Source organism: Amborella trichopoda, chromosome 5, assembly GCF_054954075.1.
Source record: "Amborella trichopoda isolate Santa Cruz 75 chromosome 5, AtrichopodaSantaCruz75HAP2 v2.0, whole genome shotgun sequence".
NCBI classification, from domain to species: Eukaryota; Viridiplantae; Streptophyta; class Magnoliopsida; order Amborellales; family Amborellaceae; genus Amborella; species Amborella trichopoda.
This window is the reverse complement of record NC_142340.1, coordinates 45508698-45532850: the sequence shown is the minus strand read 5'-3', so window position 1 is coordinate 45532850 and position 24153 is coordinate 45508698. Positions and strand designations below refer to the sequence as shown.

General features: G+C 35.2%; 1 protein-coding gene across 3 annotated transcripts; it reads right to left on the bottom strand.

Annotated features, from left to right (window-relative positions):
* Window positions 1-4721: 4721 nt before the first annotated feature.
* LOC18431957 (zinc knuckle (CCHC-type) family protein) lies at window positions 4722-23233 on the bottom strand. 3 transcript variants are annotated; one of them, XM_088868305.1, is made up of 8 exons: window positions 23215-23233; window positions 15722-15777; window positions 15045-15207; window positions 14401-14489; window positions 13799-13928; window positions 8710-8802; window positions 7967-8069; window positions 4722-7494 (listed from the first exon to the last, which is right to left on the bottom strand). In XM_088868305.1, the coding sequence occupies exons 4-8, from the start codon at window positions 14484-14486 to the stop codon at window positions 5345-5347; spliced, it is 2562 nt and encodes an 853-aa protein (XP_088724431.1). In that variant the 5' UTR covers window positions 14487-14489; window positions 15045-15207; window positions 15722-15777; window positions 23215-23233; the 3' UTR covers window positions 4722-5344. The 3 variants fall into 3 exon arrangements, with proteins under 3 accessions (XP_088724431.1, XP_006842131.3, XP_088724432.1); XM_006842068.4 differs by lacking the exon at window positions 23215-23233 and adding an exon at window positions 19072-19390; XM_088868306.1 differs by lacking the exon at window positions 23215-23233 and adding an exon at window positions 19072-19390 and having other exon boundaries at window positions 14427-14489.
* Between the last annotated feature and the right edge of the window lie 920 nt (window positions 23234-24153).

Genomic DNA, 24153 nt, shown 5'->3' with positions numbered 1-24153 from the left:
ACTTTTTTAAATAAAAACGATTTGTTTTCGATTTTATGGTGAGCCGATTTATTGAAAGTCCCCACTTGCTAACTATGCTTGTAAATAAAAGGTCTCCAACTTTTCTATCTTATAACCCCTAAACCCTTTTGAGCATAAATTTTTTATCCAAAAAATACTAAAATGACACCCTATCTAAACTTTTCTTCTCCGTTAATGTCAATCTTTCTAACCACTCTCACTCTCTCACATAAGGTCTCTCTCTCAAAACTCCATCTCTCTATCTCGCTCTCTTGCGAAAACTAGAGAAGCTCTCTCTCTCTCAAGTGATGTTTCAATTACAGAAACGTGTCCAACGGGTTCGACCCACATCCAATCCGTTGCCATCCCTGTATCCCGGCCCATGTCTGATCCCCCGCCCATATCCAATCTATCGTCATCACTCTATCTAGTGTTTGAGATATTTCATGAGGCCATATCTAATAGGAAAAAGTTTATATAATAATACAACTTTATAACGTAGAACTACAAATGTTTCTAAAAAATCCATCGGAAAAGGTAGTTTTAAGGTTGAAAAACCCTTTGATTTATCATCATACATCGAGATGTATGACCAAGAAAAATAAAAAGATTTTGAGTCTAAAAAATAGTGCATTTTACAACATATCATCTTCAAGATTTTCATATGTTTATAGATCTACTTGATTTTAACTATTTTTAAATTTAAAATTTTATAATTAGTTATAAAAATGAATTTTGAGATAATCCTAAGAATATTTTATATCAAAATTATATAGCATGATAAAATTTGAAGGTGCACTTTTACCTCTAGAGCTAGAGCTACGGATGCATCATATGCCAACTATACCCTATCTATTATCCCATCCGTTGTCACCACTAGATATATCCAGTGGTGGAGATATTTCATCAGACCATATCTAATATCTCATCCGTTGTCATCACTATATATAGTGGTTGAGATATTTCATGAAGTCATATCTAATAGCTAAATATTTATCTCATTTTATTTTTTATTTAAATAATAATTTTATTTGTTTTATGTAATTACATATAAAAAATAAACCTAAAGCTGAAATTTAAGATTAATTTAATTTTAAAAAAAATTATAAGAAAAAATATACTTTAATTTTCTAAATCTTGGCTACACCTTTTTTTTTTTTGAAAAAATTACAAAACCCTTTAAAAAATACACTATTCACTCAACGTACCTCCACCTAAATTTCTCCTCACACTTTTTTCCCCTCAACAAGTTTTCTTTACAAAACCCCAAAAGTAAAAAGATATAATTTTTTGGACAAAAATGACGTTATCGTACAATAAAAATTCAATTGGCAGTCCCAAGTTGCCTATTACCGGAGTGAAAAACAACAACGCCAGACCGCTTTGAAATGACTGCCGGAGCATACTGTCACACCGCCTGAGCAATGTGCTCCAAAAGAGTATTGTCAGAGCGCATGTAGATATTGCTAGAGCGCATGTAAAAATCGTCGGAGTGACGTACTAAACCCCCGAATCAAAGTGGCTTACTATCGGAGGGGCTGATCTGACTGTCGGAGCACTCTGGCTCCAAAAGCTTGTCTGCCAAAGTGTGTTTCTATGGTGCTGGAGTACGTGGGAAAAGCTTGAGGTGCATAGAGAAAGGGTATGAAGACAAAAGGGTATTTTTTTACCCTTTTTAACTCTTTTTTTTTTTTTTTCGGGTTGGGAGGTATTTACGAAGATAATTTGTTGGAAGAAACAGATGAGAGAGAAAGTCCGAAGGTGGTAAGTTGAGTGAATAATATATTTCGAGAAGTTTTTATAATTTTTTTTATTTTTAATATATATATATATTATTATATTTATTTATTTATTTTTACCAAAAAAAAAACTTTTATGGCCGGTAATAAAGACAAAATGCATCGTTACGGTACATCAGTACAGTGATGACTTCCGGACCACTCAAAGGAATACCATGGTACTGAAAGGCCGTGATATTCTTCAAAAACCCCTTTCTTCCTTGTTTTGCCGGTTTAGGGTCTCCATTCTTCTTCTCTGGCGCTGAATTTCTCAGGGGCTCTTACTCTCTGAAGCAAAATTTCTCATGGCCTTCTGATTTTTCGATAGATTCAATTTTAACAACACCATTTTTATTTCCTCCCTCTATGGGTTCGATTTTCCTCAAACTTTGATGGGTTTCAAAGTCTTTGATGGTCAATAGAACCCCCTATTTCCTCTGGTTTATTACTTCCTTCCTCGTTCGAGCAATTTTTGTCTTTGAAATTTTTTGCTCTGGTCATTGAAGAACCCCTCCTGAGAAGCACGGAGACTCTCATACATGCATAGGCATTTTCCATCCCCATTCTTTTGCCTGAGAAACACCATTTTTTCTTTGCAGGAGAGAGATTGGGATCGAATTTCCCTTTGAGGAGTCATCCTCGGGAGATGGTATCGTATTTTATGAGGGAGAGATGGTATTTAGGTTTTTTACCGTACTTTTAGTGCATGTGCAAATCAATATGTGAAAGACATTTATGAAGTTTAATTAGTATTAAGATAATTCGAGTACCGTTATATTAAAAGATAATTTTTACGATATTTTAAATAGAGTATAAAGTGTGTTAACTATTACGGTATTTTAAATATTGTAATTATTTTTTGCTAACCAATACTTTAAGTACCGTAATTATTTTTTGCTAATCATTATAGTACTTTATGTATATAATTATTTTTTGCGATAATATACGACAATTATGAAAGTTATTTTGATTACAAATGCTGAAAATTGAAGAAAAATAGTGTAAACAAAGTTTATGGAAGTTCGAGTTTTTTTTTTAGATAGATAAAAATTAATTTAGTACAATAATTTCCCAATTTTTAAACAAAATAAAAATAAAAAACAAATTCATTTTTAGCGCTTGGGTAAGGCTGGTTGCGTCCACAGCAAAGAGGCTTATACCACCCCGTTTGATTGAATTGACTCGTTTACTTTGTTAATGTAAAATTTGCCAAACTCAATCAATGGCAAACCCCTAGAAATAATACCTCAAATATTTATTTCTCAGTTCTCAAACTATGACTTCTTTTTCAAACTGTAGTTTCACACTGTAGACACCAACAACTTGGAAACCTCTATCTCCATATCCAACAATTGAATTCACATAGCCCCCTGATGACCTTTCTCTTGCAGGTTAGTTGGATCCAGAGTCCGAGTCACCCGGTTCAATTCAGGCGAGTCTTGAGTCAGGCTGGGTATATATATATATATACAAAGAAATTGCTCATCCGATTTAAAAAGAAAAAAATGGTTTGATAGGGTTGCAGCTTTATAAATATAATAAGTAAAGACTCACCTTATAACTCATTGAAAATTGTAATTCAATCATTATAAAAATTAGGAATTCAAGCTCTAAAAATAATGTATATCGTAACCATTTCGCCCTAAAATTAAGTGTCCATAGACCCGCACGATTTGTACAATTTTTTGAGTTTCAAATTTCATTGTCAGTGTTAGAAATTGATTTTAGAGCCATCATGAAAATTTCCGTTGCCGAAAGTGCTTTCTAAATGAGGATTTGAGGTGAAGCTTTATTTTGTTTTCGTAAAAGCAGAAATGTCATCCTTAAAAACTTGCCAACTCTAGCAACTCTAGGCGAGTCTCAAGATTTCACCTCAAGATTCTCCAAGCCACTGATCCAAGGGACTCGGATGAGTCCAAAGATGAGTTGGCCAATTTTTTTATCAAAGGCTTGAACCCAAGCCCCTTGAATCCCTTCTTATGCAAAACCATGAACAGGTGCTTAAAATTTTAGGAAGCAATTGTCCATGGCTCAGTTTTTATCAGTTTTGCTGATGGACCTTGCTAAATCCCCTTGCCCAAGTTTGAATCCATTAAGCAGTGAAATTTGTACCCCTTGCCCAAGTTTGAATCCATTAAGCAGTGAAATGTGGTACATGGAAGTTACCAAATCTATGGTGTCTCCCATATCTTTTTGGCAGAAGTCTTCGGGTCTTCGCCCTAGACCCAAGTGAATTGAACTTCTAAGCATCCGCTTCTGTTAGATTCGGCCTCTTGTGCCAAAGCTTTGGCCTTTTTGACTGAAGCACAAAATTGTCTTTCAAGAAGTTTAAAAGACAATTCCATGCTTTGGCCTGCTTCGGTATGATTCAACCTCTTCAGCCGTATAGAATTCTCTTTTTTACTTAATGCTTTTTATTTTCAAAATTTTTATTATTTTAATATATTTTTATATCAAATATATACTTTGAAGGGTGTAGTTTCTATAAGTTGCAACCAATCCAATTAAAGCACACCTCCAATTTTTTTGTAATTTTGGTGTAAATTTTTTTTAAGATTATTTGAAAACTTATTTTCATATCCAATTACAAAATTTTAAACTCCCAAAACAGCTAAAATCAAATAGATCTATAAATATATGAAAATCTTGAAAATGGACGGTCTAGATAATGGATTGCAAGATGCACTGTTTTTGGGACTCAAAACCCTTTTTTTTTTTCTTTTTCATATTCATACGTCTCAATGTTGAGATGATTAATTAGAGGGTCTTTTTATATTAAAACAATATTTTCCAATGGATTTTTGAGGTGCATCTTTAATTCTACATTTTAAGGTTGCAACCATATATAAACTTTTTCCTTTAAAAATTCCAAAGTCTTCCTCCGAATCGGCCGAAACACCGAATTGCTTTGTTTTTCCGACCAAACCAAAGAAGACTTCAAAGTGAATCTAAACAACACTGACAATAATACTGCTAATAAGTTTGCTACATGAAGTGAATCATACTGCTAATAAGTTTGCTACATGAAGTGAATCTAAACAACACTGACAATAATACTGCTAATAAGTTGCTACATGAAGTGAATCTAAACAACACTGACAATAATACTGCTAATAAGTTTGCTACATGAGTACACAGGAACTACGAGTTTTCTAGAAGTCACCCCATTACCCATCCGATTTTTCTTGCGAATGTTCAGAAGAAAAATGATGTGACTTTATTTGTTTACTCTCAACCAAATAAATAACTATGATAAATAACTGAATTAATTAGTGATAATAATATCAAAGGGCGATCATACAACCTCAACCAGTTTTTGAACTTGGTCTTGTTGGGGAATCATGAGCTTCAAGCAAACACATCTTGGAAGAATCAGCCAAGCATTTCAATCTAGAGTTCTTCTAAATCACCAGCTCCAATTCCAATCATGAGTTCCCCCCTAATCACCAGTTCACTTTCTCTCTCTACTACATGTACCAAGTTTAATCCTAGGTTCCCCCTGATTACCAGTTCCACTTTTCTCTCTCCAGGGCATGTCCTAAAATTGGGCCCACTGTCAACATGTCCTACAATGATCGCCTATGACCTCTTTTCATAGAGTGAACTGATCCACTGGGCTCAGCCTCCCCGCAATCCCTTTTAGCCCCTCTCTCTGTACGACATGTCCTACTATTGTGTCCACTCTCACCACATATGCTACAATTGTAATCCCTATGACCTGTTTCCTCCTGTTGAACAGAATCACTTGATCGGCCACTTTCGACGTTTTTTCCTCTAGGACATGTCCTACTATTATGCCCACTCTCACCACATATACTACAATTGTACTCCCCATCAACACTTTCAACTTCTCTAACTCTAGGACATGTCCTTCTATTATGCCCAGTCTCACCACATATACTACAATTATATTCGCCATCACCCCTTTTAATCTCTTCCCCTTTAGGGCATGTTCTCCTGTTATGCCCAGTCTCACCACAAATACTACAATTGTACTCCCCATCACCCCCTTTAGCACCTGGCCCTCTAGGACATGTCCTCCGATTATGTCCGACCTCACCACAGATACTACAGGTATACTCCCCATCACCTCCTCCTTCCTCTCCCCCTTTAGGACATGTTCTACTGTTATGCCCACTTTCACCACAAATGCTACAATTGTACTCCCCATCACCCCCTTCAATGTCTTTCTCTTTAGGACATGTCCTGCGGTTATGCCCAGTCTCGCCACAAATGCTACAGTTGTACTCCCCATCACCCCCTTCACCCTGTCTCTCTTTTGGACACGTTCTACTATTATGCCCGGTCTCACCACAAATGCTACAGTTGTACTCCCCATCACCTGTCTGAACTCCTTGTCCTCTAGGACATGTCCTACTATTATGCCCACTCTCCCCACAAATACTACAATTATACTCCCCATCGCCTCCTTCCTTCCCTCTCCCTCTAGGACATGTTCTACTATTATGCCCGGTCTCACCACAAATGCTACAGTTGTACTCACCATCACCCACTTCCCCCTCTCTCCCCTTAGGACATGTTCGACTATTATGCCCTGTCTCACCACAGATGCTGCAATTGTACTCCCCGTCAACCCCTTCATTTTCTCGTACTCTGGGACATGTCCTACTATTATGACCACTTTCACCACATATACTACAATTGTACTCCCCGTCACCCCCTTCAATGCCTCGCCCTTTAGGACATGTCCGGCGATTATGTCCAGTCTCACCACAAATGCTACAATTGTACTCCCCATCACCCTCTTCATCATCTCCACTTCTAGAACTCATAGAATTATGACTGCTCACACCCCTTTCATTATCTTCCCCTCTAGGACATGTTCGACTATTATGCCCTGTCTCACCACAAATGCTACAATTGTACTCCCCATCACCCCCTTCATTTGCTTGTCCTCTAGGACATGTTCTACTATTATGCCCACTCTGGCCACAGATACTACAATTGTACTCCCCATCACCTCCTTCCCCTTCCTCCTCTCTCCCTTTAGGACATGTTCTACTATTGTGCCCACTCTCACCACAAATGCTACAATTGTACCCCCCGTCACCCCCTTCATCCTCTTGCCTTTTAGGACATGTTCTACTATTATGCCTGCTTTCACCACATATACTACAACTGTACTCCCCATCACCCTCCCCAACATCTCGTACTCTAGGACATGTCCTACTATTATGTCCACTCTGACCACAAATGCTACAATTGTACTCCCCATCACCCCCTTCTTCATCTCCTCCTCTATAACTTGCCGTGCCGTTATGCCTGCTCTCACCCCCTTCATCATCTCGCCCTCTAGGACATGTCCTGCTATTATGCCCAGTCTCACCACAAATGCTACAATTGTACTCCCCATCACCTCCTACATCTTGTCCCCTGGGACAAGTCCTACTGTTATGCCCACTCTCACCACATTTACTACAATTGTACTCCCGATCGCCCACTTCAGTCTCTCTCCCCCTAGGACATGTTCTACTATTATGCCCGGACTCACCACAAATGCTACAATTATACTCCTCGTTACCTGCTTCCTGGGGGTGAAGCGCTGCCCTCAGTTTCCCACATGTTTTCCTGTTGTGTCCCCGATCCCCACATAGGCTACACCTGTACCTGAAATCCTCCGACCGGCCCTTCAAAGAGGGACAATAATGCCTTCTATGCCCTTCCTTTCCGCAGATTTTACAGTAAAATTTTGCATCTGCATCAATGTCAAAACTGTTTTAGTCCTAGGCATCAACGTCTGTGCATGTGTGCAATTGTGCCATTTGCTTGCATTATTGGCATCGTTTTAGTCAAACATTCTCAAAAAAAAAAAAGAGCATTGTTTTAGTCTAATGCACCCTCCCTCCCTCTATCTCTGCGCACATGAATGTCATGTATGAAGAAATACTGGTGGGAAAATCTCTCAAAGGTGATATGGAGCTCTACTATTATCAGGATTGTTGATCGAGTGTAGCACAAAGAGACCATATGGACACTGTTTGTGAGATAGGAGGGATTGTGGCAGGAGGGTGTTTTTTGTTTTGTTTTGTTTTTGTTTTTTTTTTTTTTGGGAGGGGGGAGGAGGGGGGCACTAGATCTTGAACACATGAGAGATCAAAGTTAACTTAGCATTAACAATGAAATGAATTGGATGGATCATATCAATTTAGGAGAAGTGATTTACTTACTTTTCATGGCAATGCTCCTCTTGAGGCGGTTCTCCGGATTGCTAAAGAACACTTTCAAAGTTTCAGATGCCCGCTTCCTTGCCGCAGCAGTCCCCTTTGCCCTCTGACGAAGAAGTGTAGATTTGTGATGATGGAAAACACAGCTACTGATATAGTATGCCAACCATAAGTCAAGACATTTACATGCACTATCATTTCCTAAAGCAAAAATCAGTTTCTTGGTTTTCTTGGTCTAGGGCATTCTTTGCTAAAGGTTTTCTCAGTGTAGGGCATTTCTTCACTGAGGATTCTTTATACTTCTTGAAGAAAACTCAGGGTTTCAAACATAAATACACCGTAACATTTTCATAGAAACAGTAAAAGTGTAAATAACACCTATACATGTAAAGGATTTTTTTAATTATTTTATTTATATGGATTTTTTTAGAATTTATTCCTTTAAATGTTGATCTACTTCCATGATTCGATGATTGATCTTCTCTAATAAAATTGGTAGAAATTAACTTATTTAAAAGAAAACAAGTTACAGTAGTCTTAAAAATGGCCACATACATATACAAGAATTTTTTAAGTGGATCTCTTTTAGATTATTTTCCTTTTCTTTTTAACCACTTCGTTCTATTGGCTGGTTGGACAGGTTTGAGTACAAAGTATCCTTTTCTATTGGATAGCTAGTCCACTTTTGCCATTGGTTTTGAACTAACATATTGCACCTCAAGACAAACCAAACTTTCTCATCAAACCTTAATTGCAGCTATTCTTTGAGCACGTAGAATCGGATCTCGGTGAAGATTCTTCATTCTTTTGCTAAATATTCCCGTTTTCTCATTAAGAATCTGCAAGAATGGTAGTTTACAATGCTTACAAAACCAAAGCTCATATGAAAAGGTAAGATTACAATCTTGATACATGGTCAAACAAACTTAGCTTGCAGTTCAGAAATGTAAGCACTACAAATAAAGAAATATATATGAATAACATAAAGAGAAAATAAAAAAACCACTCTGTAAGAGGTGTACATATCAGAACTACGTTCGACTTACCTTTCTTTCACCTTCAGGCCTCCATTTAGAGGCTCCTCGTTAATGGTGTTCTCCTTATGGAGGCTCATTCACCATGGAGAGGCACTTCACTAAAGTGCCAACTTATTTCATATGCATTATAAAGAGGCATTTACTAAAATTGCCTTTAATATTAATAAATAAGTAAATGTTTGTTTAATCCTTTAAAATTTCTTTAGATATTTAATATTTTAGATAACTACTTTTCAATCAATAATAGTTAATTTGAGTTTACTTAATGTTCATAGGCTATTGATAAAATAAAATCAAATACTTTTTAAGAACCATCTCTTTTCATATTCAATAAAAGCATTCTAGTTGTTTTAAATTTTGTTAGACATCTCAATTTTTATCTTTTTTGAAAAAACTTAGACAAATATTCTTTAATTAAAAAAAGGTTTCAATAGTCATTCAAGTGAAAAAATCATCATCATCCAAGCCTTATCCCAATTATTTGGTCTAATAAGAGTGAGGACCTTAAACTTTCCCTTTACCCATCCCAAGCTTGGATAAAGGAGGTGAGTTGTGTTAATAAAACTTGGTCACATCTTATCTTATCATTCAAGTAAAAAAATATTCAATTAAAAACATAGGGCATTTTTAAGTAAAATAACCTATGTAGTCTATGTAGTATGGGAATGGCACTCTACAAAAGTGTCCTCCCTTGACGAATGGGCTTTGTGAGGAGATCATCATCAATTAGGGACCACCTATATGGAGAATAATGGGCTTTGTGAGGAGATCATCATCTATTAGGGACCTCCTATAAGGAGACTCTAAGGTGAAAAAGAAGTCATACAAGAAAGCTTCCTCACCTAAAGAAATAATATCATATAGAAGCACAAGGATTCATGAAAAGATGTGGCAAAGTTTTACAGTTGCCCACCTAACACAACCTTCCTCCTATACCCAGGCTTGGGACTGATATGACCATCATGGGACCGGCCAAGGCAGACTTATATAGAAGCACAGGGCAAGGCATAAAAGAGGAGGCCTCTCATCCAAGGAAGATATAACTACTACATCTACATCTTACTTGACCTTTTGCACCTTGGACCTTCATCATGAGAATGACAAGAGTTGCCTAAGTGTGAAATTAGGTTCCATAGATAGAGGGACAACAAAAATGTAGAGAAGTGCAAGGAATAAAAGAAAAGCTCACTCATCCAACCAAAATTAAAAATGTGGCTGCCACATGGGTGCATCTCCCTTTCTCTTTGAACCATAGGGAGCGAGAGCAGATGCCTAAGTGCAACACTAGGCTCCTCATTACAACTAAACATAATGCCCCATGCAAGATTTAAACAAATTTAAGGAAGAACCATGTAAAACACCAACAAGGTAATCTATGCCACACTATAACTATTGTTAATGGTACTCCAATTCATGTATACAATCTGCTTTCACCAATGTTACAAGGATGTGGACACAAGAATCTGTCTTAACAAGGATTCAAAGAATCTGACTCACCCATATTTGTCAAGTCTAGTATGACATGTGTGCACAGCACATATGTGTTTATATATATATGGAAAATGATCTTGCAAGCCGGTGGGCTTACAGGTAAAAATAAGCCCAACGGCTCAGATTGAATCTGGGCCGATCTGACGGTCACGACCTTATTTTGTATTTTAATTTTAATTTTTTTTCTACAAATCCAAATAACTTGAAATTTTAGGCGTGTGTTCTTCAAAAATAGGATAATCTAATAAAAATATCAAAAAAATAATTTACATGAAATAAATTGACCAAAATACCCCTGAAAAGTTTCAGGGGTATTTTGGTCATTTTCTTGAATTATTTTTTTGATATTTTTATTAGGTGCACCTTGATGAGAAGAACACACACCGAAAATTTCAAGTTATTTGGATTTGTATAAAAAAAATTAAAATTTGAACACGAAATGAGGTCGTGACCGTCAGATCGGCCCAGATTCAATCTGAGCCGTTGGGCGTATTTTTACCTGTAAGCCCACCGGCTTATATATATATATGTGTTAGGGGACTTCTACACATGGAGTATTTCTTTAATGTACTTGACATTTTTTACCATTTATTTACCTTGCTTTGTAATAAAAAATTACTCAAGCAAGGGCATTTTTGGCCATTAAAAGGGGTAGAATAGATATTTCTATACAAACTAGTGGTAAATAATGTTGCATGTGAGTGATGTCACACCTTATATGGATGATGTCATTATCCAATCTTGTTGATAAATGCATTTGTTTTATTCAATAATTTCTACTTTATCTTAAATTAATTACCTAAAATACCCTAAACAAAAAACTACTACGTTGTAGAGTAAGGATATCAATTGTCCAAAAATGTTGAGTACATTAAGGAAATACTCCATGCGTAGAAATACCACAAAATAATAAATATATATATATATATCCAAATATGTTGAGTACATTAAGAAAATACTCCATGCGTAGAAATACCACAACATAATAAATATATATATATATATATAGAGAGAGAGAGAGAGAGAGAGAAACACATAGAGATAATTATATAATTATATAATTTATGATGTTTTAATAATAAAAATAACTTCAAAAAAAAACATGTTGGGTCCAAATCAACAACACACATATCCCTACACATGTCTTACAAAATGCACACACATCTTACAAAGTGGAAACATGGGCTTACAAGACAGATTTCGTGTGCCTTGCTCGTTCAACCTGTAGACTAAAGTATCCACAATGCAAACGCGCTGTGTGGCACACTTAGAGAAGCAAAATTTCCAGAAATGCATGTAGAAGTAGCATTGGATTTCTAGTGTCCGTATGCATCTCTTAAGTGTGAACGGGTCACATTCTCCTAAACATGCACGACATGCATGTGGTTGTTATGTAGGTTCTTACCAATGGATGTTAGAGATTAATTGGAGTGAGATCCACAATAAGATTGACCTAGGTAGATTTAGTTTCTTTAACCTCCAACCATGTGTCAATTGGAATGGAAAGAAACTGTAGATTGGAGTAAATACATATCGTAGTTCATCAGATTGTGATATACTTGGCCCACCTGCAAATGGTAATATTGACCTTGGAATATGGATGAACTTGTGTTCGACATAACACCAGAGAAATAGACAACATACAAAAGATGCACATATTCAGTTTTTTTCTTTCGGACGAGGCAACGTGCTCACTATTTCTTCTTTTCTTTGAGAAAAAATATGCCCGTTTCTTATGAAGGTTGTTTTCCAAAACCACAACATGTCCTGCCACCCCCTTCCCTCCACCATCTCCTCAGGCGAATTTTTTTTTCCAAAATTGCTTGGATGCAATCATTAATCAGGATGCAAATCTTGTAATCTTTATATAATACTAAGAAATTATCAAAAAAGGAAATAAAAAACCAATTTGGATGGGAATAATACCAATTTAGTAATTCATCCACATGATTTAAATCTCATACGACTCTGACAATGGCAGAGAGGTTGGAGAAATCAGGTTACATCATTCCAAAAACCATAAATATGCATACAACTTCTGAGATATCTCCATAATGTATCAAATAAATGCAAACTAACAGAAAGGAAGCAAGAAATCAAAACTATAAAGACAGACGACCACAGAAAAAAAAGTTAAAGTACCACTCACAAGAACATGACTGAATTGACATAAACAGAAAAATGCTAAAAACTAAAAACTAACAGAAACACATGCAAAGCCTTGCCCTCTAAGAGATTAAACAAGAAAATCAGATATCCATCTCTCAACCCAGAAAATGTACATGTTGGACTAAGAGAGACTTCCTGAATATAACTTCTTGCTCTCTTATCCCCAATCATGACTGATCAGATGCACAATAATCAATGTGAAATAGGGATTGACAACACTATGCATTAAAAGGTATTCTTATACGTATTTCATCATTCTCAGAATTATCTTTAATTTCATTTTTCTTGAGAAAAAATTTTCCTTGAATGGCAACATATGTTTACAAGAGAATTGCAAGTAGGTTACTACGTGTGATAAATATAAATTATGACAATATAAAAACTAAGTCTACAAAAGCTTAAATTAAAATTTTTATAAGAATACTCTTTTGTTTTGATTATAATTTTCTTTTCTTTTTTATTTTCTCCAAGGGATTCTCTTAAGAAATGTCAAATGAAAAGCCAAAATTTGAGAAATCTCCCATAACGATCAACTCATTTAAGAACTCTTGAGAATGAGAATCCCTGCGGCCATAACAAGAACATGAACAAGCATACGAGACAAGACTCATGCTGGAACATGTATGGGCTACCCTGTGGCCATAACAAGAATACAAACAACTATACGAGACAAGACTGATGCTGGAACAAATATGGACTATGGACTTTAATAACTTAACAGGTACACCATCTGTACAGATGGGGGAGGTCTGGAATGACGAATTTTTGGCTTTATAAACCAGATAACATCCAAACAGAATGCAACAGTTAGCCAACATATTGTTCTAAATCAGCAATAATTTTACTTTAAGTACAAACTACAACTCTATGAAACAGTTATAGAAGCCCCAAGAGAATCACCATGCATTCAATTCATAATAAGCTGTATTGTTTCCCAACAATGTATTTAAGTGGAAGACTAATCCATATCACATAAGACAGAGGGAGATCTAGTAAAAAAGAACAATCCACACAGTGCAGTTTTATACTATTTAAAAATACAAATAATTGAAGAGATAAGCTTATACAAATCAGCAACAATTTCTGCATTTTATGTAGCATAAGTGGACATAAGAAAGTTCTAAGAGATTTGACTAACTTTTAGAGACCGCCTGATCTTCTGCCTAACTTCTGGTGATAGTGATGCGTACACACGTTTTGATCTTGTCTTGGCTAATTTGATATCAAGATTGTCAACCTCATCATCTTCCTTGACTTTCAGGGGAGAACTGCACATTGATATGATTAGAATTAGTGCGTAAGAAAACAAGGATTCATGTCAGGACTCGTTAGGGTCCCAAGCCCCAGTCAGGTTTGACAGAATCGGGTGAGTTTGTCAGAATCTCAACCAAGTCCAAATGGAAAACAAAATTAAATTTGGGAACCAGCCAGACACAAGCAATTCCCATACGTTAGGTTCTGGGCTCAGTAGCATGCCGAGCCCAAGTGACTCAGGTCAGTCCTCTCAAACTCGCCCAAGTCTTCAATCGCCGATTAGAGTTCAAAAAGACAATTCCTATTTCGAACCATGATTAAAAATAATAAGAATAAAAAAAAAGGCTATAGATATACTGTTTGCAAATAAAAAAATAAAGAATATCAGATGATTAAAAAAATAAGAATAAAAAAAAAGGCACTAGATATATTGTTTGCAAATAAAAAAACACAGAATATCAAATCAGAATTTTGGTGAAACCAAACCTGGAACGTGCTTTTTCCCATGGTACCTCATCAATTGACTCTTCCCATATCACACGGTCCCCAGAGCAGTGCAGGCATGTTCTCATTCCCTGTTTTCATTGGATTTTGGTAAGTAGAAACAGACGTAATAGTTATAAAGTATAAATGTAAGCACCTGTTAGAAATAAGGTGCATCCCTTTATCCAATTTGTGAAGTCTTAAACACACCAATGTGCTGCTATCTAGGATGTACTTATAAGTATGCAACTTGGGTAACTTCATATTCAGTGTGGACATCATTTCAATCTTGATTCATATATTAGCAGATATTAGTTCTGAAAATTGTATTTTATGAAAAACTAAGGAAATAGAGAGAAAATGGAAAAAGAAAAAAGGAATTAGACTAACATTTTTTCCTTTGGTTCTAGCCACAAACACAAGAAGTTTCTTTGGCAATAAATTCTGAAGTCTGTTCAGAGGAGATGGATTTTAAGATTGGTCCATGACACTCAAAATCTGATAGAGGATATCTAATTTTAAAATCCATTTAAATCCAATATTTCTTAAGCAGACATTTTTATTTATTAGAAAGAATTTAAAGCATTTGAATATAGAAAGAATTATTCAAAAACAGATATATAGAAAGGATTAAAAGCATAGTATACCTTGCCATTGCACTGTGAGCAACCCAACCTAGACCGGTCGATTCCACAAGCTGAACATGGTGTATAACCCCTACCCCTACAGTTAGGGCAGGGCAATTCCCTCACATATTGTCCGTTGGGTCCAAACCAGGACCTTGGTTCAGGTGTAATGAGGGTAATACTCCTAAAATGACAGTCAGAACAATTGTGAATAGACAAAAAATGCCTCATATCCTACATAAGCATTTAGAACTATATGTTAAGCATAAATTGCCAAAAGGAACGGTTTTTTCATCATAAATTTTAACCAGAAATCACCTCAATTGAGAAAAAGAGTTCAATTAAATATTAGAAAGTAGTTACCAAATTTGACAATAGTTAAGATTTGCAAGTAATATTAAACCCACAAAAGGTAAAATAGAAGTATGGGGTGTATGAAGCACTGTCGTGCATTATAATGAGGAAAGCCAAGAAACTCATGATAGATTAGTGATATCTTTTCTGTGTTCTTTTTTTTTTTCTTTCTTCTTCTTCTGTTTTTCTTTTTTTTTTTTCTTGAGAAATACATTAGTGATGTCAATTGTTAAAAATTCACCTTTAGCTGACATGTATAATTTGTACTTCACTGAAACATGAGCATGACTTAATTTCTTGGGATTTAAATGAATTTTCTACTGAGAGGACAATAGAAGTTAAACCTGGCTGGTGGATCTCCTTCAAGCCCAAGAAGCTCCTCAGAAGGATTATAGTCAAGCTGCAAACCCATGGTAAAAAATATAAGAGGGCATAAGTACTAAAACCTCCAACTGATTTAACAAATTAGTACAGCTCAAAAGTCCATCTCGACCAGAGTATTGTTGCAAATGATGACAGTATTCTTGTACAAAATGTAAGTTTTGTTTATGAGTATTTATTTTGATAGTTGAGTTCTATGTATGAGTAGGTACGCACAATTAAACCAATAATTATAAAAATATAAAAAATGCCTAGCACCCATTGACATATGAGTACAAATAATTCCTGAAGGGATGCTTCAGCAATTTGATAAAATCCAACTGTCAAGATACATGTAAATGTATAAGTAGGAGGATGCATCTAATGGACAGTAACCCACAGTCCAATGGACTACCGAAAACCTTAGCCCATTGAGCTCCCATCCATCAGTCAAAACCCCAATGTACAATGGGCTGTCACAGGCCATAGGACCATAGTATACTTTCCTTTCATTTAATCCGGACAGTTAACACTCATAAATTCATCAAATAATATTCTAGTAACATCAATTTATCACAATTTTTTAGGCTTCCCATTATTATCCCAATAATAACACGTGTGCAATCTAAAAGCAAAATTATTAATTTGAATTTGAAAAGAAACATGTTACTTACCTAATATGGCTCTAAAATCTCAATAATTTGAACAGTTATAGAAACTGTACATTCATGTATAACTGTGAATTTATACATGAATTTACAGTTTCTATAACTGTGAACAGTTATGGATGAATTCACAGTTTCTATAACTGTTCACAAATAAGACAAATGTGAAGCAATAAGCGAGGAATTCATGATCGATAGTAAGTCAAAGATATTAAGATGGATAGTAACTTTTTGATATTTTTATTTAGATATACATTATAAATTATTGTCAGCTTTGTTCAAAAAGAAAATAAACAAACAACTTATTGTGAACTGAATTTATCAATTTAAAAATTTTAACATATCTATATTCTTTATTTTGTATCATTTAAATTCATAATTACTAACCTTAATAAATATTCACTCCATGATAAATAGGATGAAGTTTTGGTGCCTCAGTCCCTTAGCTAACACACCTGCTTAGCTAACACACCTGCTTATATCTGTCCCCTTCCAAAATCCTTCTCACATATGGATTTAGGTTCAAAAACTTCAGGGGATAATCTCACCACCAAATAATATTTGAAAGCGATATATTTTGACCTTTTTCTTGCACTGTTCAGTTTACTCTGATCTAAGATGGATATGTATTTTCAATGATTTAGGACAATCAAGGTGGACTCATGAGTTCAAAGATGCATATAGACTGTTCCTAACAATTTAGATATTTTATATACTAATTTAGTACTTTAAATTCCTGGTATTTATTCAATAAGTACCCAATAAGAAGAACAACACCAAGCCAGGCTAGTTTGTTTGCACTATTTCAGACAAACTTCAATGGTTCAAACCGATGACCTCCCTCATCCAAACCGATATATTTATACCAGGCAAAAACCTAATGGACAAAGGATAAAGACAACAATATATGGGTTAAACTACCCACCAATATGTTGAAAATATGGCCTATCAGGTCCTTTTATCAAGGGAATTTATTTTTCAATAATGGTACAAAAGTCATATTGAATAGTATATGTGAAATCCCATGTGGTTGACACGAATTACTAGGATCTACTGGAGGAAAAATCTAGTGTCACTAGAGGGAAAACCAAGTGACGTGTTTGGATTCTTTGTAAAAATTATTATTTTTTTATTATAGCTGAACAAAATTATTTAATTTCTAAATATCTTTTATCAAGTTGTAGAAATGCTTGGATGACATCCTATTATGAGAGTCATTAGCGCACTAATGACATGTTTAACTCATTGCATAGGATTAACAGTTTGGTGACAACTTGTTAATCCTAATTGGCTGCACTTAAGGAAATTAAGGCAAGAGTTATACTTGGATCTCAACTCCTATAGACCATGTGAGAGTTACAAAATATGATTATCTATAAAAAGTGGTTAACCCCTCTAGAAAAGAAAGAGAATGATAGAAAAAATGTGAAGAGATTCACCAAGAGGACTCTTAAGGTAGCATGTCACCGGATGGCTTGATCTATAGGTTTTGGTATGAAACCTTAAGTCCCTCGTGTGATTTAAGGACAGATCCGAGTAAGTTATTTATTTATTTTATTAATTTTTATTATTGGGACTAACATAATATCATCTGGATAGTAATAATTCTCACTACACAACACCATAAAAAATTTGTTGTTAGAAAAAGCTTGTAATTCTTCTTTGTCAAAAAAAAAAAAACTTGTAATTCTTAGACAGGGAAAATGGAAACTAAGACTAAAAAATAGTATATGAAAACACTGGAAAGAGTGAGCACAAAAATTAATCCCAAAAAGTACATGCTAATAGCATTTATACATAGAAAGGTGTGTAACTTAACAAGATCCATATTCATTTTGGGGTTATTTCAAATGCTGCATTCTATTGCTAAGATTTCACATATAAAAAAGGATGGGTTTCTATGAGTCAGCCGACTCATACTGTACATAGACGGGCCCCCACTTAACCATATCCTAAAAATGGATTTTTAATCCAAAATTTTAGAGATCCATGATCTAGGTTGGTGATGAATATGAAAATAAAATAAAATTTTCAATATTTAAAATGTGTTTTTTTTAAATAAAATTTCTACACCATCTAAATTCATTTTAGCCTTTTTTACAACATCCATCTTAGAGATGGACGTAATAATAACTTTTCTTATAAAAAATCATCAATATATCAAGTTTCTTATTCAGAAATCAAATGCATACAAAACAATTTAACCAATATATCAACCTTCTTATACAAGAATCACATGCATGTAGACATAGTTCACAGCGAGTGTCAGAATCTCGGCTCCGGCTTGGGAGTCTGTCCCTGCCCGCTCCGAGTGACTCAGGTGAATCAGAGTGGACTCGCCTGAGTAGTGTAGGAGCCCTAAAAATGCTAATTAAAATAAAAATTTGCTAAAGTAATAATTAGGGGAAAAAAAAGCAAGTGTAATTATAAAAAAATTTAAAAGCTTAAAAAAAAAAAAAAAAAAAAGGGAAAAAACTCTATAGAAGATGGAATTTCAAAAAAAAAAGAAAGAAAAGAGATACACATGAGAGAGATAGTGAGAGGGAGAAAGACATCATCCCACAATTACCCCTACATTCAGAGAAACTCAGGCAAAAATGAGAGAGAGAGTATTCACAAGTTTACTGCATGTCATTCCTACGGAGGGAGCAGAAAGGAAACCACGGTACCTGGTTTTTCTTTGGCAAAAAAACCGAGCCATCGTTAAGTGGGGAGGGGTTGCACCAAGAGATTATGCCCATTCTTCTGTTACAAGCCCTTAAGAAAACCCAAAATGTATCTCTCTTCAACTTCCTCTGATGAACCCATGTCCATAAATTAAGAGTAATCGAGCGAGGGACAGAAATAACCAGAGCTGAAGCCATGAATTGACCGGTTCCTATAAATAAGAAGTCGTGGACTGATTATTAGAGACAGAAAATAAATGGAGAGAGAGAGATTGTTATGTTACAGAGAGCGACATGGGGTTCTCAGACCAAGAGAGAGAATATTGGTTGGGTTTGAGAGGAGAGAGAAAATGAAATGTTAGAGAGAGGTTTCAAGAAGGGAGTATGTGGCTCTGCAGGGCGACACGACTGCCATTCTCTCATCTTCGTGTATAAATGGGTCTTTGGGCCCACAAAATTTCTCTCTCTAGGCTCGCCTGGTTGGATAAGGAGAATTTAGTGAGAGAAACACTGCATAAGTATGCCTAGAGAGAGAAACAAATAGCTTCTCACTCTCCACCTGATTGGCTAGTCGAGGCGGGAGGCGCGCATAATCTCTCTCCCTCTGGATGGATAACTCAGATTTAGTGAGAGAAAAGAAACACTGTAATAACATGTAAATAGAGAGAAAAACAATGCTAGAGAGAGAAACATTCTCTCCATTGATGGCTTTTTGGATAAAATGAGCGGGAAGACTCTGTACGGGCTCTTCTCTCTTTATGAAAATGGAAAATCTCTCTCTAAATTACACAAGAGGGAAAGCATGCTACGTTCTCCCTACAACATAGAATTTAATTGAGGTTAAGATTGCCTCAATCACAATATCACATCTTATACTATTTTTTTTTTAAATATAAATTATTTTGACATCCAATTTTGCACCTCCATTCCACTATTAAACTCGCACTATAGAAAAGTAAAAAAAAATATATTTTTAATAAAATAAATAACCAAAATACTTTTGAAAGTTTTAAGAGAAATTTTGATTATTGTTTTTTTATCGAAAAATTATTGTTAATATTTTTTATAGGTGTGTCCCAATGAGAAGATGGTACGTACCGAATTTCATATTCATACAATTTGTATTAAAAAAATAAAATACTTTGAGACGTTGTATCTAAGATCAAATGGTAAGTAGCTCTCTTAATAAAATATGGACGGCTGAATGGTAAGGGGAAGATAAAACTTCTATATTGTAGGGGGAACATACAAAGCTTTCCCTAAATAATAATATCTCTCCAAAAAGACACTAAAAAATCTCTCAACATTTATTTTTATTTTTTTTAGAGTACAAATTGAGCCTAGATTCCGGGTTGTAATTCAGCAAGCCTTTACCAATTAAGCCCGGGCTCTCTATAAATCTCTTGCTCTAGCACCCCAAGACTCTCTTCCTCTAAGCTGAAAAATCTCTCAAAACCTCAATCTAGGGGTGCCAATGGGCTGGGCCAGCTTTGCCCGGTCGAATCCAGTCCGATTGGCCCAACCCTAAAAAATAGAGTCTATGACCATAGTACCACAAATACCAGCCTACCACAAATACCAGCCTAATTCGACTCAACCTAGTTTTCTTTTTTTTTCTTACTTTTTATTTGTGTTTGGCCAAGCACGGCCCTATAAAAACAAAGGTCAAGCCAGGGCCAAAGCTAGCCCTGACCAAGCCCTGCCTATTGCCACCCTTATCTCTCTCTCGAATGAACCGCACATTCGAGTTAAAACTTTCTCTCTCTAAACCACCGTTAGAAAAGTTATCTCTTTATTGCAAAATCTCTCTATCATTTCATATGGTCTCATGGGGGAGTAATAAAAGTGGTAATATTTGTCAAAAAAAATTAAAAAATTAAAAAAAAAACAATAAAACATGTTTAATTCATGATATATGAATGGAGTACATAGACCACAACTTTTGGGAATCAAAGGTGGGGAAGCGTCCGATATTTCTTCTTCACTCATTAATTTAGGCACAAAAACAACGAGCCCTTTGTTTTTTTGTGGATCATTGTATATAGTGAAAAATAAACAATAACTCGTTTTGGTGGGTGTTTTCTTGTGGACGATGCTTATATGGTGAATAAATATATTTTATGCCTAAAATTTTACAATTTTTTTTTTGTAAAAGTACAAATTAAATATTATTTTACGCAACATCATGAAAAAATCACATCTGTCGATTCAGATCAAACGGATGGAACAGGAGTCACATATAATTTACACGTGGCAGCCGACTCCCAGTCCAATAACTAGTTTGGATCCAACCCATTTTCAATTCCGATTGGTGATCCAGTTCGAGAACCACGAGGTTTTAAATCACTATATGCTTTAAAACACCAGCAATTATTCAAGACCCATATTGGTTGGGTAGATAATCCACCCTACAGAAATGTGTCGGAACTTTAGGGAAAAAAACATTGGTTTTAGCTGCATTAATATCCTAAAAAAAAACAATAAACTTTAACGATCATATGGATACATAGATTGATCATATATTACAATATAATACATATGCTTACTTAAAAAATGTAAATATATCGAATATAGTCAACTCTAAAATCACAAAAAAGAAAACAGTTGACTTAATAGATAACAATGATGAAAATACCAAAAAAAAAAAAAAAAACATAGGCTCTAGTCTACAATAAAAACAAGTTGACTTTATGGATCACAGGATTACATACAGTACCATCCCATAGTGTAGCAGACATGCTTAGTTAAAATCCATAAAATGTCAAAAAACATCAAATCTAGTCTACTTAAAAAACCCTAATAAAGGTCCCCAAAAAAACTGGTAGTCTTTATGTATCACATTAACACATTGGTCTTCCTGAAAATTTAATAAATATGAGCAATTAGAGTCAGGAAAATCTCAATGCATCTAATCTAATCTACAATAAAATCTCTAAAGCAAGTGGTTTTCATGGATCACATGAATGCATGTACTGGTCATCCTAAAATTTAATAGATATGCTAACTAATTTTCAAAATATCTAAAAATATTGAATACAGTATGCATTAGAAGTCCCAAAAAGCAAGCTATCTTTGTGAATCACTTGATTACATAGTCAAACTAGCATTCAATAAATATGCCTTGCTAAAAATCTAATAAAATATTGACTTTTAATGCAAACATAACATTTCCTCAAAAAAGCATGGAACATAAGCTACAATAAGAAGTTATTTGTTTTTTTTCTATTGTAAACAATCTACATTATTGAATGTGTGAACTCAATAATATTTTTATATTTATTCAACCCAATATTTTTTGTTGGAGAGAGTCAGGTCGTAAACATGGATCAACAACATCACGTCTCATAAATTCTTACAAGCCACATGATCATTATCATTGTAAGTAACACATATCATCATCCAACTTGAATAAACAATTGAGGATGCTATACTTCAAACTTTAAATAAGCAAGTCATGATTCATTCTGTAAAAAAATTTGACAGACCCCCAAATCAGGTTTGTCAAGACTCGTACCATAAAAAAAACCCCAAACAAAATCCTGATTCATTTTGTGAAATGGTTTTGAGCTCATGAAATTTTTTATACCATAAACAAGCATCACTCATCCAAAAAACCCAAAAAAACATATCTATGCTTATAGTTTTGTTGTTTTGTGTAATAAATTCAAGCACTAAAAAACCGATACCCCAAATGTGGCCAAAAATTATGTGAGATACCAATTTCTAAATAAATTTCTACGCTTATAATTTTGTTGTTTTGCGTAAGACATTCAAGCACTGAAAAATTAAAACCTCCAAATGTGGCCCAAAATTCTGTGAGATACCAATTTCTAAAAATAATTATATGATCATAGTTTTGTTGGTTTGTATACGACATTCAACCACTGAAAAACCAAAACCCCCCCAAATATGACCAAAAATTTTGTGATTGATTAATTTGTACAGATCATAAGCAAGCATCACTCAGCCATAAACAAGCATCACTAAAATGGCACCACTCATCCATAAGACAGCATCAATAAAATGACATCACTTATCCATAAGCAACCATGGTAAAATGGCATCCATAAGAAACATCAGCAAAACTGTAAACTGGCCGTGGTAAAATGGGATCCATAAGAAGCATAAGTAAAATGACATCCATACCTGAAATGGCGTGCTTCAGATTTCACAGAGAGGGGCGTGCTTCCAATGAGAGAGAGAGGGGGGCGGGCGTGCTTCAGAATCACAGAGAGGGGTGCGATGAGAGAGAGAGAGGCGCGTACTTAAACTAGAGAGAGAGAGAGAGAGAGACCGTTTTGAGTGTAGTTGGTGGCTCTGAGTAAGAAGTTTGTCTTGGGGCAAGCTGCAGGGAAAGTTAGAGAGAGAGATAGGGCACAGAGGGCAGAGACGGGGCTAGCTTGCTTCGAGTTCACACAGAGGGGCGGGGGCGCGATGAGAGAGAGAGGCGTGTGCTTCAACGAGAGACAGAGAGACCATTTTGAGTGTAGTTGGTGGGGGCAAGCTGCAGAAGATGCTATCGAGGAGAGAGAAGCTTTTTGAAGTGGACCGTCCATTTGAGGGGCGCGATCAGAACCGTTGGCGTAAATCGCCCATTCTAACTGGTAACCGCCTGCTTCAATCGCTTAACTCGAAGCCCGCCACTGGCTTTTGATGATCGTCCAGGTATTTAAAAATACAATTTAAAAAATTTATACAACTTTAAAAAATAAGGGATTTTGTTTGTAATGTATTTTTAATATTTATCATCATTATAACAAATATTATAAATTGTTTTGGCTATTAATATTTATTTTTACATTTTGCCATATTTTAAAAAAATTAAAAAATACCTTTGAGCCCAAATCGATAATTTAAAATTCGTTTTTTTTTCATTAATTTTCAACTTCATTTGGATGTGCTTTGTTAAATCATTATTTAAATATATTTTTCATATTTTAGTATATTTTTATTTTTTTGTAACACTCTTTTGACCGCCTTGGGACTTGCCTGGTTATAATGGTTGGACCAGCCGGTTTACCGATTAGGCCGGTTGAACCGCTTCCAAGCCCATGTCCATTAACCATTCCGATATTATTTTTCCAA